The 19,869-nt window shown below is 35.8% G+C and overlaps 1 protein-coding gene across 3 annotated transcripts in view; it reads right to left on the reverse strand.

Annotated features, from left to right (window-relative positions):
- Positions 1 to 19,869, reverse strand: part of ATL1 (atlastin GTPase 1) — a 110,159-nt gene that overhangs the window by 39,452 nt on the left and 50,838 nt on the right. For all 3 annotated transcript variants that reach the window (XM_074393957.1, XM_010341093.3, XM_074393956.1), the window contains exons 3-6: positions 10,650 to 10,897; positions 5,598 to 5,732; positions 5,028 to 5,132; positions 3,138 to 3,188 (exon numbers count right to left, since the gene is read on the reverse strand). In XM_074393957.1, the coding sequence (XP_074250058.1) occupies positions 3,138 to 3,188; positions 5,028 to 5,132; positions 5,598 to 5,732; positions 10,650 to 10,897 (539 nt within the window). The remainder of the gene's footprint in view (positions 1 to 3,137; positions 3,189 to 5,027; positions 5,133 to 5,597; positions 5,733 to 10,649; positions 10,898 to 19,869) is intronic.

Consider the following 19,869-nt stretch of genomic DNA (forward strand, 5'->3'; position numbering starts at 1 on the left):
GAATGTGGGTTAATTTTTCATGGGGGACAAAAGAGAAGAAGGAAACATGCTAAATGACCTTTTGAAGCAGAACTTGCATAAATTAGACCAGAGAGCCTTAAACTATGTAGGACACATTTACAAAAGTTGTTGCCTGAGGACATTCAATGGTGCAATGGCTTGGATTACTACAAAAGCGTTAGGCATTTAGCTTAAGAAATGGAGAGTCTTCTCTGTCTTTTTTCTTTTCTTTTTCTTTTCTTTTCTTTTCTTTTTTTTTTTTTTTTTTTTTTTTTTGAGACAGGGTTTCACTCTGTCACCCAGGCTGAAGTGCAGTGGTATGATCTCTGCTGACTGCATCTGATTAGAGTTTTATCCAGGCTGGCTGACTGGGTTTTTCCATGTGAACCCAGGAAATGCCACCTCATATACAAGAATAACAAGCCATAGTTACTATTCAGTGCTGGGGAAGAATGCTGACACTCAGGAGTTCCATCCCCTGCCCCTTTAGAATAGCACCCTAGCACTGTGCTTCCTCTCTGGTGAGACCTAGGGAATCTAGAAAGTAAAGGTAATTACCAGGCACCTGATTAAACTGATGAACTAAACGTCTGGGATACCATGTTTAAAAGGTTCCTGGTCCAGAGATTAGATCCTCTCATTAGAATCATTCACTAACAATTTGAATTCACAGTAACATCTATGGAAGGCTGAAGTGTTGTCGTTTATAGGACAAAACTTTAAATAGCCTCAAAAAATAATTACTCAATATCAAAGCCCAAAATTAGCATTTTTTAAAAAACCGCTCAACTGGTATTGGACAGTGCCATGCTATGAACTTGGAAAGTAGTTGGCTAGGTTATGGTGTTAGAGTAGGCAGACAGCTAGACATGAGCAGGAGGGGGAGTTCCTGAGAAAAGGGAGGTGTGGAAAATTTCACATCCCAGAGATCCCCTAACACATGCATGCTAGATATGGGAAGAGAGGAGGGAAAACACCTATGCAGAAAGGAACATCCCTTAAGATGGCCCAGTAATCAGTTACTTGCAGTTAACCTGTTGGAATGTAGCTAGCTATGCGGATAAGGAGGGGAAGAGGGCAAAGGAGAAATTCCTAAGAGATCTGTGAGGGCAGTAAGTATAGATACGACTGGTATACAACCTTCCTGGTGTGGCAGTAATGAGCAATGTAGCCATTAGGTAGAATTTGTATCCAACTCCAGGCCTATGCATACATATCAACTAATAGTAAGGGAGGGTCCCACAAGCCTGGGGTGAGAACTTGGTGGGGAAAAGCAGTTACTTAAGGCAGAAGAGGGAAAACTAGACAAAGCAAAAAAGACAGATTTAAGACAGAGGCAGGAATTTCAAGCAAGAAAAAAAATCCAACATCAGAAAAACCCAATGCAGAACTCTCAGGGTGCTGCTGGCTCACTTTCTTTCAGCAGCCCACTCTGCCTGAGTGTGCTGGCTCTCTAAATAAACTCTGTGGTCTCTATTTTCCTTCAATACATTCTCTTTTTGGCTAAACTGTATCTTGGCTGAAATCTTTCTCCCAAGAAGACAGAGGACCAAGGATTCCCCCACTTCCTGGATTTGAGGAATTTGAGGATTCCCACAATGGAACATGCCCAAAAAAGTAACTGTTCTTAGCCAGGTGTGGTGGTTCATGCTCGTAATCCCAGCACTTTGGGAGGCTGATGCGAGTGGATCACCAGCTCATGAGATCGAGACCAGCCTGGCCAACATGGTAAAACCTCATCTCTACTAAAAATACAAAAAAAATTAGCCAGGTGTGATGGTGCACGACTGTAGTCCCAGCTACTCAGGAGGCTGAGGCAGGAAAATTGCTTGAACCCGGGAGGCGGAGGTCACAGTAAGCTGAGATGACGCCACTGCACTCCAGCATAGTGACAGAGCGAGACTCGGTCTTGAAAAAAATAATTGTTCTTATTATGAAAAACATCTCACAATTATTCAGCATATTTGTTATAAATGGTCAGCATGAAATACTAAATATATATTCAGTAGCATGCTGGATATGAACTCCAAATAATATTTTCAATGTCTTAGATTACCCTGCCGTATCACTCTTTGTTATTGTTAAGTTTGCACACTTTACCACATGACTCTGATTGCCAAGATAAAACAATATATTGGAAGTAAAATTTTTTATAAACTATGCAGAAGAAAAACTATGAGAAATACCATAGATTTTGCTATGTAAATAAGAATAATGTAAATTGAAAGAGAGTATGATACAGATGTGAACCATCTTTAAGATAAATATCTAACCTCTTTGAAATTGAATACTGCTTGGAGAGAGGAAGGAGCACAGAGCACAGTCAGATGACAGATATTTTTTTTCTTTTGAGACAAGGGCTCACTCTGTCTCCCAGGCTCGAGTGCAGTGATGTGATTACAGCTCACTGCAGCCTTGACTTTCAGGCTCAAGTGATCCCTCCACCTCAGTAGCTGGGAGGGCTAATTTTTTCTTTTAAGACATAGGATCTCACTATGTTGCCCAGCTTGGTCTTGAATTCCTGGGCTCAAGTGATCCTCCTGCCTCCACCTTTCAAAGTGCTGGGATTACAGGCATGGGCCACTATGCCCAGCTCTGATTACTGGATTTTTATAAGTTCTATTCACATTCTACTACTAATTGGCCATGAGTTTCAGCAAGTCATTTATTTCTTTCAGCCTCATTTTACTCATAAAACATAAAGGATAAATTGAATGGCACTGAGGTCTCCTTCAGATCTAAAATAGAATTCTATGAGTTATCAAGTTGCCCCTCCTAGTTCTTAGGTATAAAGTGGTTCACAGGAAAAAAAATGTGGCATATAATGGCTATCATACTAACAATTATTAAATCTTTTACCTTAATATTTCGACTTCACATTTTGGGTAATTTTTAACCCAAAGATTCTCTAATTTGCTGCATATTTTCACATATACAGGGATAATAGCAAGTAGCTTTACAGAAACAAAGGAATTTGAAATTTTAATTTGAGATAATATAACCATACAGGGCCAGAACAAGATATCTAGAAATAGGATATGCCCCACCTGATTATGTTTTTAAATCATTCCCCAAAGTTCTGCTATACATGTTCCAAAGACTACCAGATATGCAAGTAGGAATATAAATATTGTTACCTGGAGGTGCTGAAGATCATCCTCCTGGACATTTTGGGATAAGTTATACACCTTGATAAAGAAATAACATTGCAATGATAAGATAATTAGCATCATCCTAATTAACTTACTTAATCATTTTCTACTATCAGTTATCACAGAAATGAACTCTTTCGCATACACACTTACACCATGATATTTATAAGACCTTGAGAGAGAAATAAAAGCAGCTTGAGAAACAATAAGGAATGTACAATGATCATAAAATAGTTCCAGAAATACAGTGGTCACCTGCTCTGGAGACAGACTATTACAATTATTTTATGAAGCTAATTTAGCAATTAGTCAAAAAAAATCATTCTTCCAAGCAAAACAAAATAATAGCAATCTAAGTCTCAGCAACCCGTATGGAAAATTTTGTTTTGAAAAATCATATTGACTTCTTCACAATTAATAATTTTATTTATGTCTATACAGAATTTCATCACATGAAAGTGAGGTTCTAAATATCATGCTCACATCCTTATACATATGCATTACTGCTTCATGAACCAATCACGGCATTATGATGACATTTTTTTGAGGGGAATAAATACCATTAACTTCAAAGAAAAGTTAAGGAGGCATATATGTTTATGTACTGATACAAAGAGAATACTTTGTATACTTATTTAAATAACATCATCATTTCTCATATAATAAAAAAGTCATTACTAAGGAGTTAGCAGATTTTTCTATGAAAATATTCAATGCATTCAGGTCAAATATAAATAATGAGTAATACTGAAAAGCAAAGTCTATGTGGTTTAAATAGGGTTGTACAAATATGGCTTACACTGTGAATTATGAATAAATTAGATATTAAGTCAGTATTTTAAAGGTTCATACAATGTGTATATTCTAAAAGTTATATTGTACATGATAAACACATATAATTTTTACTTGTCAATTGAAAGAAAAGTCAATTTTTAAAAGTTGATTAATCATAGGTTATAACCATGACTTTTTAAAATGGCTTTTAAAGTCCTTTATTTAATAAATTTAGTCTTTCCTTCCTCCTTCTGTTTATCCCGTCTTGGATGTCCTAACCATATATGATGCCCTTGTTGCTGATTCACTAGCTCCATTCTCTATGCTTGCTTATAATTTCAGCCTTGACTAGCTCATCTGACTACTTTGCCTTTCCTGCCTTTTTAAGCTATCTTACCTTTTTTTAATTGCTCTGTCCTGTTCTTTAGCTATTCTCTCTTTTTGCTTTTGCCAGTGAATTGAAAATATCTAAAATCAGTATTAAAATATTTTATGCTATGGGTTCTATGGCTCTAATAAAACTCTCCAAGGATTTTCATGACAATTTAGAAAGCCCACAATAACCTCAAAAATAAGACTTTTAAAAAAGTAAAAGAAAGAAGGAAAGGAAAGAAAGATAAATTTTATATACAAGATATTACTTTCCTAAATATACATTAAGGTGTTTTTAAAAGCTATGAATGCATGTAAATGTTTTTACATGTAGAAATGTTTCTAATGGCTATATAGAACACAATTTATTTTATAAATCCTGTTTCATTAAACTACTTATAATAGATGGTCTCAATGTATACGCATATAAGATTATGTTACTGAGTTTATTATAGGCTTTAAACAAATTTTTAAAAACCCCAATAAGATAATATGACCTTTTCTAACTAAAGCAGTCAATTTGAAAGTTTGTCAGTAACTAGACAACAGTAATAAAAACAATTCTACTCTTATAGAAATCACAAGAACTGGTATGCTAATTGAGCAAAATAATATATAGGATTTACAATTTCTGTTGTTTATGTCATTATGACATGTATGTAGAAACACATATGCTCATAATTTTTAGTTAAAGAAACATCATGAAAATGAGTTCATTTTATTTCATACCTGTATTGAGCTGATCATTGTGCTAAGGGCAAATACTGTGGCTGAATCTCTCAAAGTTGACTGACTATCAAAGGTTCCCTGAGTATCCATCAATAACACTGCAACCTACAGGCAAGAAAAGTACATTGTTGATATTTTATAGAACAAGTACGTCTTCAGGGTTACCACAATGCTAATATCATAAGAACTAAAGCAAACCAATGTCAATGAATACTATTTTAGAAAATTTCTTACATATGCCATGAATGCCACATAACAGAAAAATATTAATTAACTGCTGATTACTGTTACAAGCAATTTTTACTAGTAATTCAACATAACAGAAACTTTCTGTAGCACTGAAACAATATAGGGATGTTACTTGCTGATCTGCTGTTCTGTCATCCTTATAATTTTGCCTACCTTGATCACAAGAAAGGGAAACAAAGGTCATGCTATAGGATGCTATCCCACTTTAAGCTTCATGTCAAGTGGCCAAAATTAATTTTCAAAAGTGCAACTTCAAGGATCCTAAAAAGTAGTAACTGTTATAAGTGAAAATCAGTGTTATTTAGGAGGTTAGCATCATACCTTTTTCCCATCAGGTTTATTGATAAGGAAGACTTCACTCCATATCTGGATGCCTGTGGTCTCTCGTTCAGATCCACCTCTCCATGAAAAACCAGTCAACGGTTCATTGTAATCTCCAACCCAATCAACTGATTCCTATAAAATAATAAAGTCCATCATATGGAACCAGATACATGTGTACAGTTTTTTCCATTCACCCATTCTCATTCTTAAGCCTCTCCAATTCTAGTCAAATGGAAACAACATATGCACATCTATATTGCATTGATACAATCACTTTATTCATCCAAAAAATAATTACAGAGAAGCAGCTATCTTTATATATCCTGAACATATAAAAAATGTGGTTTTTATATGTTCAGGATATATAAAGATGAAAAGATATTATTGCAGACCAGAGGAAATTCACAACCTAACAGTGAGACAGACATGCAAACAAACCATTATGATGCAATAAATATGTGCCAAAATGAAGTACACATAATGCATAAATGGTAGCATAGAAAAGCAGTAACTAATCCTTGGTCAGGCAAGACCACATAGGAAAGCTGATGTTTGAGCTAAGACTTTAAAAATATTTAGGAATTTTCCAGGGGAACAAATTTGGAGAAGGCATGTGGGGAGCATATTATGCTTTGGTATGAGGGGAGGAGGAAGCAAGTAGCAGCAAGAGGCTGGACAGACGGCCAGAGTCTAAAAGGCCTTGCAAGGTGCCTAAGGGAGTCAGATTTTATGCTGCTGGCAATGGAAAGTTATGAAGAAGCAGAGATGAATTATAATCATAGTCTGGTAGAAGATACCATTCTAGAAGTAGGTAGGGCTAGTTAGTAGGGAAGGGAAATTACAGCTAGGAAGGATAAAGGGGGGGGGGGCTACAATAAAGGTAAAAAATAGGATTGAGGGCCTGACCAGGGCCAGGACAGTGGGAAGGAATAGACAAGTACTGACACAAGCGGGGTTTGAGAAGCCAAAGGAAGACAGAATAGGAAAAACGATCAATTGTAAAAAGGCTAAAGATCAAGTTGTATAAGGAATGGAAAATATCCCATAGATTTAGTAAGTCAGTAATTGGTGACCTTGGTTCATAGTAGTTACCCCCATTTTGATATTTGTTACAGAGAATAAGTTATCAGTTTTTGGAAGATCTCATTAGATAATTCAATCTAAAACCTTACATTAAGGAATGCAGAGGAATGTGGGAATGGACTACTTAGACTGATAAAAAAAATCTACATAAACAAATATAAAGAAAAACTTAATTATATCCTGTCTTGTTCTAAAAGGCATTTTAGACTCTTATCAAGAGCTTTGGTTCTTCTATGAATTTGTTCCATTGTCTGGCTCACGCCTATTCAATCTTACTTCTTCTCCATCTCCAATACTTAATTTGCACTCTAGGGAAGAAGGTGCACACTCTGTTTAATACATGTATCATAGCTATTCCTTGTAGTCCAGAATGTCCATTCTTCCTTTTCTGAGCCAGATCTGTACATCTTCAAAATCTATTCTAACTCCCAATAACTCTGTGAAGCTTTCTCCAGTTACTTTGGCCTAATGCGCCCTTCCCTGAACCACACTTAGAAATATATTGATCAGGCTGGGCGCAGTGGCTCATGCCTGTAATCCCAGCACTTGGAAGGCCGAGGCAGGTGGATCACTTGAGGCCAGGAGTTCGAGACCAGCCTGGGCCACATGGTGAAACCCTGTCCCTACTAAAAATACAACAAATTAGCCAGGCATGGTGGCACATGCTTGTAATCCCAGCTACCTTGGAGGCTAAGGCAGAAGAATCCTTCAACCTGGGAGGCAGAGTTGCAGTGAGCCAAGATTGTGCCATTGTACTCCAGCCTGGACGACAAGAGTGAAACGCCATCTCAAAAAAAAAACAAAAACAAAAACAAAAAACAAACAAACAAACAAACACAGGCTGGGCACGGTGGCTCACATCTGTAATCCCAGCACTTTGGGAACCCGAGGCAGGCGGATCACGAGGTCAGGAGATCAAGACTGTCCTGGCCAACATGTTAAAACCCCGTATCTACTAAAAACACAAAAAATTAGCTGGGTGTGGTGGCCCATGCCTGTAGTCCCAGCTACTCAGGAGGCTGAGGCAGGAGAATTGCTTGAACCCAGGAGGCCGAGATTGCCATGAGCCAATATCGCACCAGCGCACTACAGGCTGGGTGACAGTGTGAGACCCCATCTCAAAAACAAAAACAAAAACAAAAACAAAAACAAAAACAAAAACAAAAACAAAATAAAACAAAAACAATGAAATATATTGATCACCAAGTAATGATCCTCTAAATATTTCACCTATCTTAATTCTGTCTCCTTAGCCAAACCATGAGATGCCTAAGTGCAAAATCTATGGTATGTTTTATTTGGTATCCACTATAGTGTCTAGCACAATCTAGGACATTTAGCAGGTAGTCAATAAATACTTACTATTAAGGTAGAAATTGAAATTTGTCCAATAAGGTATTACCTGGAAAAATGTCTTGGGATGCATACTTCAATGAATAAATTGTGATTATTATTAATTAGCATAATACATTTCTATAATGTTAACTGTGTTAATAACCTACATTGAGATATTCATAAAAACCCTAAGCCTGAAAAATAACCTTGAAAGACAAGGAAAACAACCACTAATAGTTACTTTGGCAGAGCTAAAATTTAGCTTGTTTCATTAGTTCAAGCATGCACTCAAATATTTCTTCAAAAATCACATATTGATTACTATGTGGCAGGTAAAAGATAAGCTTATAAAATATAATATTATAAAGGATAATGGTTTTCCAGGTAAGAATAAAATAGTCACATTTAAAATTCTGCCATTCTAATATGAATGATCATTATATATGCAGAAAAGAAAGTAGAATTTTATCTTAACAAGTCAATGATACATGCCCTTATGCAAGAAACAGCAAAACAAGTATTCATATTCTCTCTTGCTTTCTAAATGCTCTGCTAGGTGCAGAAAAAGAAAAACAAAAAACAAAACAAATTTGGCACACTTTAATCTGAGCAAATTCTATTTAACACAACCAAGATGACAAGTGGTATGGAGTATTCCATCCTGATACTTATTTGACAGTTAAAACTATGAATATGCCAAAAATTATATAATCCCAAAAAGTATAAAGTATATTGATTTTGTTCATTAAATTTTCCCACCTGTGTTAGGTAGCTAATGGTAGTATGCTAGAAATAAGGATTGGTAAGACTGTTGTTTGATTTCAAAGCCTTAATTCTTTTGGTAGTTCTGTTCCTGATTTGCTTGAACTGAAGTTAGAGATAAAAGATGTTAAAGTTAACATTATAAAATCAATAAAAAATACTCCAAGTATAAAGCTGGGTACAATGAATTGTGCCTGTAATCCCAGCACTTTGGAAGGCCAAGGAGGGCAGAGTGCTTAAGCCCAGCAGTTCAAGACCAGCCTAGCCAACATGGCAAAACCACATCTCTAAAAAATATACAAAAAGTTTAGCCAGGTATGGTAGTTCGCACCTGCAGTCCCAGCTACCCGAGAGGCTGGGGTGGGAGGATCACCCGAGCCTGGGGAGGCTGAGGTTGCAGTGAATGATGATTGTGCCACTGCACTCCAGCCTGGGCGATAAGAGTGAGACTTTGTCTAAAAAAAAAAAAAAAAACACCTCCAAGTATAAAATATCACTCTAAAATGGAAAATTACGATATAAATACATAATAGAAAGTTATTCGGGTAGTTTATCTATTCCACTTCAACATTCATATTTCCATCAGAATTGCCATGGGTAAAGAAAAAATATTAGAACATGTTTTCCATTCCCAACCTTCTGTTCCTCAAGTCTAATCTCCTATTTATCCTTTGGCTTTTGGGTTGGCCTAGGTCTCTTAAAAAGTCTCACTTCTGTGTCACGCTGTTGTCTCAAACATTATGACACTGTCAGTTGCCTCTGGGGGTAGCGTGAGGGTGACAACTGTCTGGGAAATGACAACAGGTAACTTTCTGGGGTAATGGTAATGCTCTCTATCTTGACAGAGTTGGGGGCTATACATGTATAAGCATTTGTCAAAAATCAGCAAATATACATTTAAGGTATGTGTATTTCATTGTATAGAAACTTTATCTCAAGAGAAAAAAACTAAAGTATTAATCTATGCATATAATAATGATGCATATGGAAATATTTATGGAAAAGTGTACTGACGTCAGCAATTTACTTTCAAATGCATCAAAAAATAATTCGGGCCGGACGTGGTGGCTCAAGCCTGTAATCCCAGCACTTTGGGAGGTCGAGGGGGGTGGATCACGAGGTCGAGAGATCTAGACTATCCTGGTCAACATGGTGAAACCCCATATCTACTAAAAATACAAAACACTAGCTGGGCATGGTGGGGCGTGCCTGTAATCCCAGCTACTTAGGAGGCTGAGGCAGGAGAATTGCCTGAACCCAGGAGGCGGAGGTTGCGGTGAGCCGAGATCGCGCCATTGCACTCCAGCCTGGGTAACAAGAGCAAAACTCCGTATCAAAAATAATAATAATAATAATAATAATAATAATAATAATTTGGAGTGATGGCTGGAAAGAGGGATGAAGAGATGGAGACATAAGTTATAAAGCAGGAATACCCATGCTAATGGTAAAATCCAGGTGGTAGATAACAAGACGTTTAGTATATAATTCTTTTAACTTTGTTATATGCTTGAAATATGTCATACCAATTGTTGGAAAAAGTGATTACAATACAAAAGTTATGTCAACATTTTAAATACTATAACATTTAAGTTTATAATCAGAATATTCTGTGCCTATTTTTAAAAGAATAAAAATATAAGTTATATTTTAAGGGAAATGTAGCAAAGTAGCTTCAGAGAAAAATGGTCTATATAGTTTGGTCCCCAAAGCACTGATGTTAGAATGATTACACTGGAGCATTTATTTAACTGGTTCATATCTAGGGTACATAATAATTGAAATAAAAATTTTGAACACCACTAAACAAAAACACGAAGTGACAGAAGCATAGAAGAAAGAAAACTTTTTAAAGTACTTCCTGCATACCTGGTTGTACATGTATCTCAACATGAAGTCCATCAGAAATGATTTTCCTTTTCTAAATGCTCCAGCAACAGATACAGCAACAACCTCCTTGTCTCTGACAGCCTCCGAGAGAAGGATCCGATTTAGTGCTGTTTCATCTAACTCAAAGGAATGGTCATCTCTAACAATGAGAACTTGGACTGGTCCTGCCTTTTTCACTGGCTCCTCCTCTTCTGAGCTCCATTCATATGTCTTTTCCGAAAATCCACCTGTTGAATAGAGCAGTGACTGGTTCAGCCAATCATCTCAAAGTGCCAAGAAATGTATATGTACTTCTCAACTCTCAAATATCTGACACAGGAGCATACTGGAATTAGAAATGTTCATTTTATGCTGGGTGCAGTGGCTCATGCCTACAATCCTAGCACCTTGGGAGGCTGAGGTGGGAGGATCACTTGAGCCCAGCAGTTGAGAGCACCCTGGGCAACATAATGAGATCCTGTCTATACAAAAAATTTTAAAAATTCACCAGGTGTGCTAGTGTGTGCCTGTAGTTCCAGCTCTCAGGAGGCAAGAGTGGGAGGCTCACTTGAGCCCAGGAGGTCAAGGCTTCAGTGAGATATTATTGTGCCACTGCACTCCAGCCTGAGCAACAAAGGGAGATCCTGTCTCGGGGAAAAAAAAAGAGAGAGAGAAAGAAAATAAATGTTTCTTTTAGTGACATATTTTAATGTCATTCACACTATATCCCAGAAGGACTTACTTTTATTCTTTCTGATCATATGACTGAATCAAAAAAATTTTTCAAGAAAGCTCTAAGTCAGTGCAGATGTCTCTGTGTGCTGAGTCAGAAAGAAAAAGCAAAGCACTCTACTTTTGGAGCAGAGGAATAAAATGGGTTTAGTTCACACTTTCTCCATCCCCTAGAAATAGCTTATTTACATAAAGGATCCTTGCAATACTTCTTAAAGCTGAACATACATGGGAAGAAATATATAGAAGGGCTCGGAATCACAGATTCTCAGGCATGTTATTGGTATTAGTGCAGATGAGGAAAGTAAAGCCAAAGATGTGACTGACCTTGCCCAAGAAATGGAAATGGAATTCAGAAGGGAGGAAATTGTAGATTTCCTCATATAGGAATTCCGTATCTTTCACGTGTTGTTTATTTAATCCTACTAATGTTCCAGTAAGGTATTTATTATTATCTGTATTTTTGACACATGAGAAAATTAAGAATCTAATTAAATTTCCTAAGAGCACAACTATTAGAAAGTGACAGATCACAGGTCCAAGTTCCCATGGACAGTAACTGCCAAGCTGGGATTAGATTGTAAGAGTCAAAACTTTCATCCCAGATCTTTCTACTGCTGTAAAAAAAATTCTGCCTCTTTGGTAGCAATCAAACGACTTTTGGACAATACACACATGAGCTCACTTGCTTTGTGTCATAAGAACAGAAAGTCGGAGAGATCCAAGATGGCTGATCACTAGCAGCTCGGGATTGTAGCTACCAGTGAAAGTGCAAAGAACGAGAGGACGCCAGGCCTTCACGTGAATTCTTGTTGCTCACGCACCAGGAGATTCCCAGCAGAGGAGCCCCACGGGTCGCCAGCGCGACTCTCGTGACCAGCGAGGCGGTTTTGCCGGCGCCTCGGAGTGTCGGTTCTTGGTGCAGAGTCAGAAAAGCACCATCAATCTTAACGCGGCTGATTTAGTCGGTGCAGTGGGTTGCTCAGATTTCGGTGCTGAGAATCAGTAAGTTGGACGTCCACTCAGAAACCCAATTACAAAGACAGTAATTATAAAGACCACAGATGGATAAATCTACAACGAAGGGAAGAAAACAGCCAAAAAAAGGCTGAGAATACCCAAGATCAGAATGCCTCTCCCTCAGCAGGGGATCACAGTTCCTCATCAGCAACAAAACAAGGCTTGATGGAGAACGAGTGTGTTCCAATTACAGAAGCAGGCTTCAAAATGTGGATAATAAGAAATTTCTGTGAATTAAAAGAACTTGTTCTAACCCAATCCAAAGAAACTAAGAACTTTGAAAAAAGGTTTGACGAAATGTTAACAAGAATACACAATTTAGAGAGGAAAATAAGTGAATTGATGGAGCTGAAAAACACAATACGAGAACTACGTGAAGTATGCACAAGTTTTAACAGCCGAATTGATCAAGCAGAAGAAAGGATATCAGAGGTCGAAGACCAACTCAATGAAATAAAACAAGAAGACAAGAGTAGAGAAAAAAGGATAAAAAGGAACGAGCAAAGTCCCCAAGAAATATGGGACTATGTGAAAAGACCTAATCTATGCTTGACAGGTGTACCTGAATGTGACGAAGAGAATGAATCCAAGCTGGAAAATATGCTTCAGGATATTATTCAGGAAAATTTTCCCAATCTAGTAAGGCAGCATAATATTCAACTCTAGGTAATACGGAGAACACCACAAAGATATTCCTCTAGAAGAGCAACTCCAAGGCACATAATCGTTAGATTCACCAGGGTTGAAATGAAAGAGAAAATACGAAGGGCAGCCAGAGAGAAAGGTCAGGTTACCCACAAAGGGAAGCCTATCAGACTTACAACAGATCTCTCAGCAGAAACCCTACAAGCCAGAAGAGAGTGGGGGCCAATATTCAACATCCTTAAAGAAAAGAACTTTCAACCAAGAATTTCACATCCAGCCAAACTAAGCTTCATAAGTGAAGGAAAAATAAAGTTTGTTGTGAACAAGCAAGCACTCAGAGATTTCATCACCACCAGGCCTGCTTTACAAGAGCTTCTGAAAGAACTACTATACATAGAAAGGAACAAACAGTATCAGCCTTTCTAAAAAATACCAAAAAGTAAAGAACATCAACATAATGAAGACTTTACATCAACTAATGGGCAAAATAGCCAGCTAATATTAAATGGCAGTATTAAACTCACATATATCATTATTAATTCTAAATTTAAATTGACTAAATCCCCCAATCCAAAGACAGACAGGCAATTTGGATAAAAAACTAAAACCCATCAGTATGCTGCATCCAGACACATCTCACATTCAAAGATACACAAAGACTCAAAACAAGGGATGGAGAAAGATTTACCAACCAAACAGAGAGCTAAAATAAATAAATAAAAAGCAGAAGTTACAATTTTTGCCTCTGATAAAATAGTCGTTAAAGCAACAAAGATCAAAAGAAGCAAAGAAGGACATTATATAATGATCAAAGGATCAATGCAACAACAAAAAAAGCTAAAGATCCTAAATATATACGCACCCAATACAGGAATATCCAGACATACAAGACTAATAAAGAGACTTAGACTCCCACACAATAATAGTGGGAGACTTCAACATTACTATTAGACAGATCAATGAGACAGAAAATTAACAACGATATCCAGGACTTGAATTCAGATCTGGAACAAGTAAACGTAATTAACATTTATAGAACTCTCCACTTTAAGTACACAAAATATACACTCTTATCAGTACCACATCATATCAACTTAGAAGTTTAAACGAAATGTTGGTTGGCTCCTTGTTTGTTATTCTCTTCCCTCATTTTCTTTCATGTCTTCATTATTAAGGACAATTATAGGCATACCCATATTTAGACTGCATTCTAGCCCAGGCAATAAAGCAATACCCCCATTCTGTCTCCCTCTTCCTCTTTCTCTTTTTTCCTCTTCTTTATTGTTTTTCTTATTATACTTCAAAAAAAAAAGAACAGAAAGTCAATATATATACCAATTAATTCCTCAGATAGATATATGACCCAGCCTCAAAGAAACCCTCAATAATTGCTATGGACTGAATGTCTATGTCTCCCTCCCAAATTCGTATACAGAAACCCTAATCCCCAACATGACAAAGGCCTCCTTTGGGAAGCCTTAGATTAGGGTTAGATTAGGTCATGAAGGTCTCCCATAATAGAGTTAGTGCCCTTATAAGGCAATTAAGGAACCAGAGCCTCTTTTCTCTGAATTATGAGGATACATGAAGAAAGCAGTCTATGAACCAGGAGGAAGACTCTTACAAAAAACCCAGCCCTACTGACACTCTGATCTCACCCAGCTGCCAGAACTATGAGAAATAAATATTTGTTGTTTAAGCCACCCAATCTATGATTTCCCATTACCCAAAGTGACTAAGACAATAATACTAACTTTGAAACAAACTGGACTCCTAAAAAATCTTTTATCTAAATTTTTGAAAATATCTTTAGGTAGACATTCTTCATGATGTCTATTTGATATGAAGTTTTATAACTAGATAAAAGCAAGGCAATCATATCTCTTGGCATAATTTTAAATGAGTCTTCAGATCACATTGATATATGTATATATGTCACACTGATAACTTTATTGCTGTTCATCTATAAAATAATGCTATTGAATTACTGAAAATCTAATACATAATTTTGGTTTTGCATGAGTAGAGATAAACATACACCACTACTTTCTTAACAGTCATACAAAGCATTAGAGACAACAGATCATTGCCTGTAGCCACGAATCAGAGTTGTTCTCTCTGTAAAGTTAAGAAAAGGTGACTTTTTATCTGAAAGATAATAGCTTCTATATTGCCATATCACAGGTGCCAGAATCAGAGAGCCTTTGTTTAAACCCCAGCTTTACAATTTACAATATAAAGTTGTGGAAATTATTTAGGCACCCAATGGCTCACTATGCTCCATTTTAAAAAGATTAATGACGGTACCTATATCAGAAAGCCTTTGTAAAGACTAAACAAAGCAGTTTTCATGAAATAAAGATTGAAGAATCTGACAAATAGTACATGTTTAATAAACAGTGACTGTTATTAATACTATTATTTATTTATGTTTGATTATAGTCCTACCTACCACCTAATTTCAGCCTCAGTACAAAGGCCCTTTTTGAGAATAGCAAATACATGTTTTATTTGATGACGCTCCTTGCCGATGATGTAATTATGATCTGAGTATACAAATGTGAATCTCAGATGCTAGATAGACATAGTATTTTGGATAGAGAAAAATCTTTGGGGCAGAAAACGACACCATAACTTTCTATAGACGGAATAATAGTTTGTAACAAACTACACATATGCAAAAGGTACTTGAGAATGCACATAGAAATGGAATTTCTGGGCTGTAAGTCTTTCAAATATTAAACTCTAAAGCATGAAGCAAAATTGTCTTTTTCTAAGTGGCTATATAAATGTTTCACTGCCACCAGCAATTTAACACCCTATCGATCCATATCCTTTCTAACACTTGGTTTTATCTGACTTCATTTTTGTCAACGGCAGAGGTATAAAATGGTATCTCGCTGTGGTCTTGATATACATTTATCTAATTGCTGGTAAGTATCTCCTTTTATCCATTTTTCTATTAGGTAGTTTGTCTTTTTCTTACAGATTTGTGGTTCTTTAAGTATTTTTGAATGCTAGTCCTTTGTTATATGCATAGCAAAAGTCTTCTAGTTTCTAAGAGCTCGCCTTTTCATTTTCCTTAAGCTATAATTGATGAAAAGGCATTCTTAACTTTAATGTAATCAATTGTATTAATGTTTTCTTTATGGTTAACATTTCATATGCCATGTTTAAGAAGTGATTCCCTATATAAGATCTGAAAGATAGTCACATACATTCTTCTAAGTTTATTTGTTTTTTGTTTTTTGAGACAGGGTCTCACTCTCTTACCCAAGCTGGAGTGCAGTGGTGTGATATCAGCTCACTGCAACCTCCACCTCCTGAGCTTAATTGATCCTCCCACCTCAACCTCCCAAGTAGCTGGGACTATAAGCATGTGCCACCACCAAGTCCTGCTAATTTCTGTATTTTTTGTAGAGATGGGATGTTGCCATGTTGCTCAGGCCAGTCTGAAACTCCTGGACTCAAGTGATCCACCTGCCTTGGCCTCCCAAGGTGCAAGCATGGGCCACCGTGCCCGGCCTTTTGTAAGTTTTCAAGTTTGCTTTTGATATTAAAGTTTCTAGTCCATCAGAAGGTGTTATCTGTAGGGTGGAAGATAGAAAGCCAACTTTTTAAAATATGAGAAACGAATGTTTTCAGAGCTCTATCAAAGCCCCTTCTTTCATCAAGTGGTCTGCCATAAGATCTTTGTCACAAGTAAAAATTCTTACACACACACTCATTTCTGAGCTCAGTTCTGATCCATTCATCAATTTGTCTATATCAGTATCAATGTTACACAATCCTAATCAAAATAGCTTTATAAAATGTTATTGACTATAGTATGGCAAATACCACTTATCCTTCTAAATATTATTAGTCTTGGCTTTTTAACCCTTTCCATAAAAATATTAAAATCTATCTGTTAGTTGAACTCTTTATTGAAGTTATCTCAAATTTATAGATCAATTTGAAAGGAATCAATACCTTGATGGTGCTAAGTCTTCCAATGCATAAACATGATCTATCTCTCCATCTATTTTTGGTCTTTAATCCCCTTCAGTAATGTTTTTATAATTTGGGGGAGTAGGAAGAGGTTTATGACATTGAGTCCCGGGTGCACTGTGGTTTTTGTTGCCAACTATGACTGGTTTATTTGTTGTTGCTTTAATATATTTTCTAGTTGTTGTTTGGATAAAGAACTACAATTCACTTTAATGTGCTGGCATATATTGAAGCATTTGCTAAACTTTACTATTTCTTGTAAAACTTATTAGATACTTTTGGGTTTTTTAACATAGAAACAGAAATACAATTTCCAAATAATGACAGTTTCCAACTTTTAAATCTTTATGTATGTCTTTTCTTTTTCTTAAATTATTAGACATTCAGCATAATGTTGAATAGAGGGGGTGATAATAGGCATAAGTTTTTATTTCAGCAGGCATAACTTCCTGATTTTAAAGGGAGTGTCTCCAGTATTTTCCTATTTGGGGTTATTTTTGTTACAGTTTTGTTTGGCTTGGCTTAGTAGATACATTTTATCATATCAGATTAAGGAAAGTCTATGTCTAGTTTACTAAGAGTTTTTAAAAATCACAAACAAATAATGGATTTTATCAAAGAATCTCTTCTGCATCTATTGAGGTGATCATAGAGCTTTTCACTTATTTATACTGAAATATTAATATGTCTATGTAGCAAATAATATATATTGAATTTTTTATATAAACCTAATAGTCTCAGGGTATAGTATAATGTTAGATTCAGTTTGTTAAAATTTTGTTTAGGAATTGTGCATATATATTCATAAGTGAGTTGTCTGTGACTTTCCTTTCTTATTTTGTCCATGGTTGGTTTTATTATAAAAGTTATGCAGTTATGCAAGCTTTATAAAATGAATTAGCAGCTGGGCATGGAAGCTTATGCCTGTAATCCCAACACTTTGGGAGGCCGAGGTGGGTGGATCACTTGAGGTCAGGAGTTTGAGACCAGCTGGACAGCATGGTAAAACCCCATCTCTACTAAAAAAAAAAAAAAAAAAAAAAAAACCACACACACACACACACACACACACAAAATCATCTGGGCATGGTGGTGCATGCTTGTAGTCCCAGCTACTCAGGAGTTTGAGGCAGGAGAATCACTTGAACCCACAAGGCAGAGGTTGCAGTGAGCCGAGATCACATCACTGCACTCCAGCCTGGGTGACAGAGTGAGACTTCGTCTTACAAAAAAAAAAAAAAAAAAAGAGTTTGTAATAAAAGATTGGAGTGAACAGTTCTTTGAAATTTTGATAGAACTCACCTATAAAACTTTCTGGACCTGGTGTTTTCTTGGCGAGATTATTTTTAACTGTCACTTCAATTTCTTTAATAGTTATGATTGCTATTGTTATATTAGTACCAATAAAGCTTGATAGTTCTTCTTGAGATACTTCTGGTTCATTCTATCTTTCTAGGAATTTTCTTTTCACTGTCTTAAAATTCAGACAAAAATCAGTAAATACGCAGAAGATTTGAACAGCATCATTAGCCAGCCTTACCTATCTGACATCTAGTAATTACAGAACCACACATTCTTTTTAAGTTCATATAGAACATTTACTAAATAGCCTCTGTAGTGGTTTATAAATCAGATCTCAATAAACTTCAAAGAATTAAGATAATAAATAATATTTTATCTGATTATAAAGGAATTAAACTAGAAATCAGTAACAAGAAAATTAAGAAAATCTTTCAATGTTTGGAAATTAAGCAATAAATCTAAATAACCTATGGAATAAAGAAGAAATTAATGAAAGTTAGAAAATACTGTGAACTAAATGACCTGATGAAAGTTCTGATCTATTTGTCAATTTGTCTATGACATCAATATTATATCATATTCACCAACATTGCTTTATTATGTTTTAATGGGACAAGTTCTCTTATCTTCTAATTACCATCAGTCTTGGCTGTTTTGACCCTTTTCATATAAATATTGAATCAATATGTTAGGGTGTAGCATCTTATTTATACTGAAATATTAAAAATATGACATAAAAACTTGCTTAGCGGAAACTTACACCTTGAAATGCAAAAAGTAGTAAGAATGTTTGAAAAAATCATAAACTAGTATCTATGTTAAGAAACAAAAACAATACCAAATTAGATTCAAAGACAAGAAAAGGTAGGAAATAATGATCAGAAATAAATGAACTAGAAATCAGGATCAATGAGATTAACTTAAAAATCTAAGACAGATCAAAGAAAATAAGAGAAAAAATCCACATATCACTCATATTAGATATAAACAGATATGTAACCACAGATCCTACAGGTATAGATATTTTAAAAATAATATGGGGATATGAATAATTTTACGACACTAAATTTGATAACTCTGATGAAATGAACAAACTAAAAGTATCACTTATTAAAAAACCACATAAAATGAATAAAAAATAGGAATACTGTTACACCTGGAAAAAAATTAAATTCATAATTTAAAACCTTCAGCAAAAGAAACTCCAAGCTCAGCTTCCCTGGTGAACTCTTCTAAACATTTAGAAAACAACTAAGAGCAATCTTATATAAACTTGTAAGAAACAGAAAATAGGGAAACATTCCAACTTATTTTATAATATCAGACTAACTCTGATACCAAGAACTGACAAGGACATTATAAAAAAGGAAAATCATAAGCCAGTATCTCTTATCAAGATAAACTCAAAAGCTCTAAACAAAATATAGCAAATCAAATCCAGACATAAATTTTTAAAATATCACATACACATGGTATCTGTTATAGGAATTCAAGGTTAATTTAACAAAGACAATGTAATTTACCACATTAC

Source organism: Saimiri boliviensis, chromosome 2 (genome assembly GCF_048565385.1).
Source record: "Saimiri boliviensis isolate mSaiBol1 chromosome 2, mSaiBol1.pri, whole genome shotgun sequence".
Classification (NCBI taxonomy): Eukaryota; Metazoa; Chordata; class Mammalia; order Primates; family Cebidae; genus Saimiri; species Saimiri boliviensis.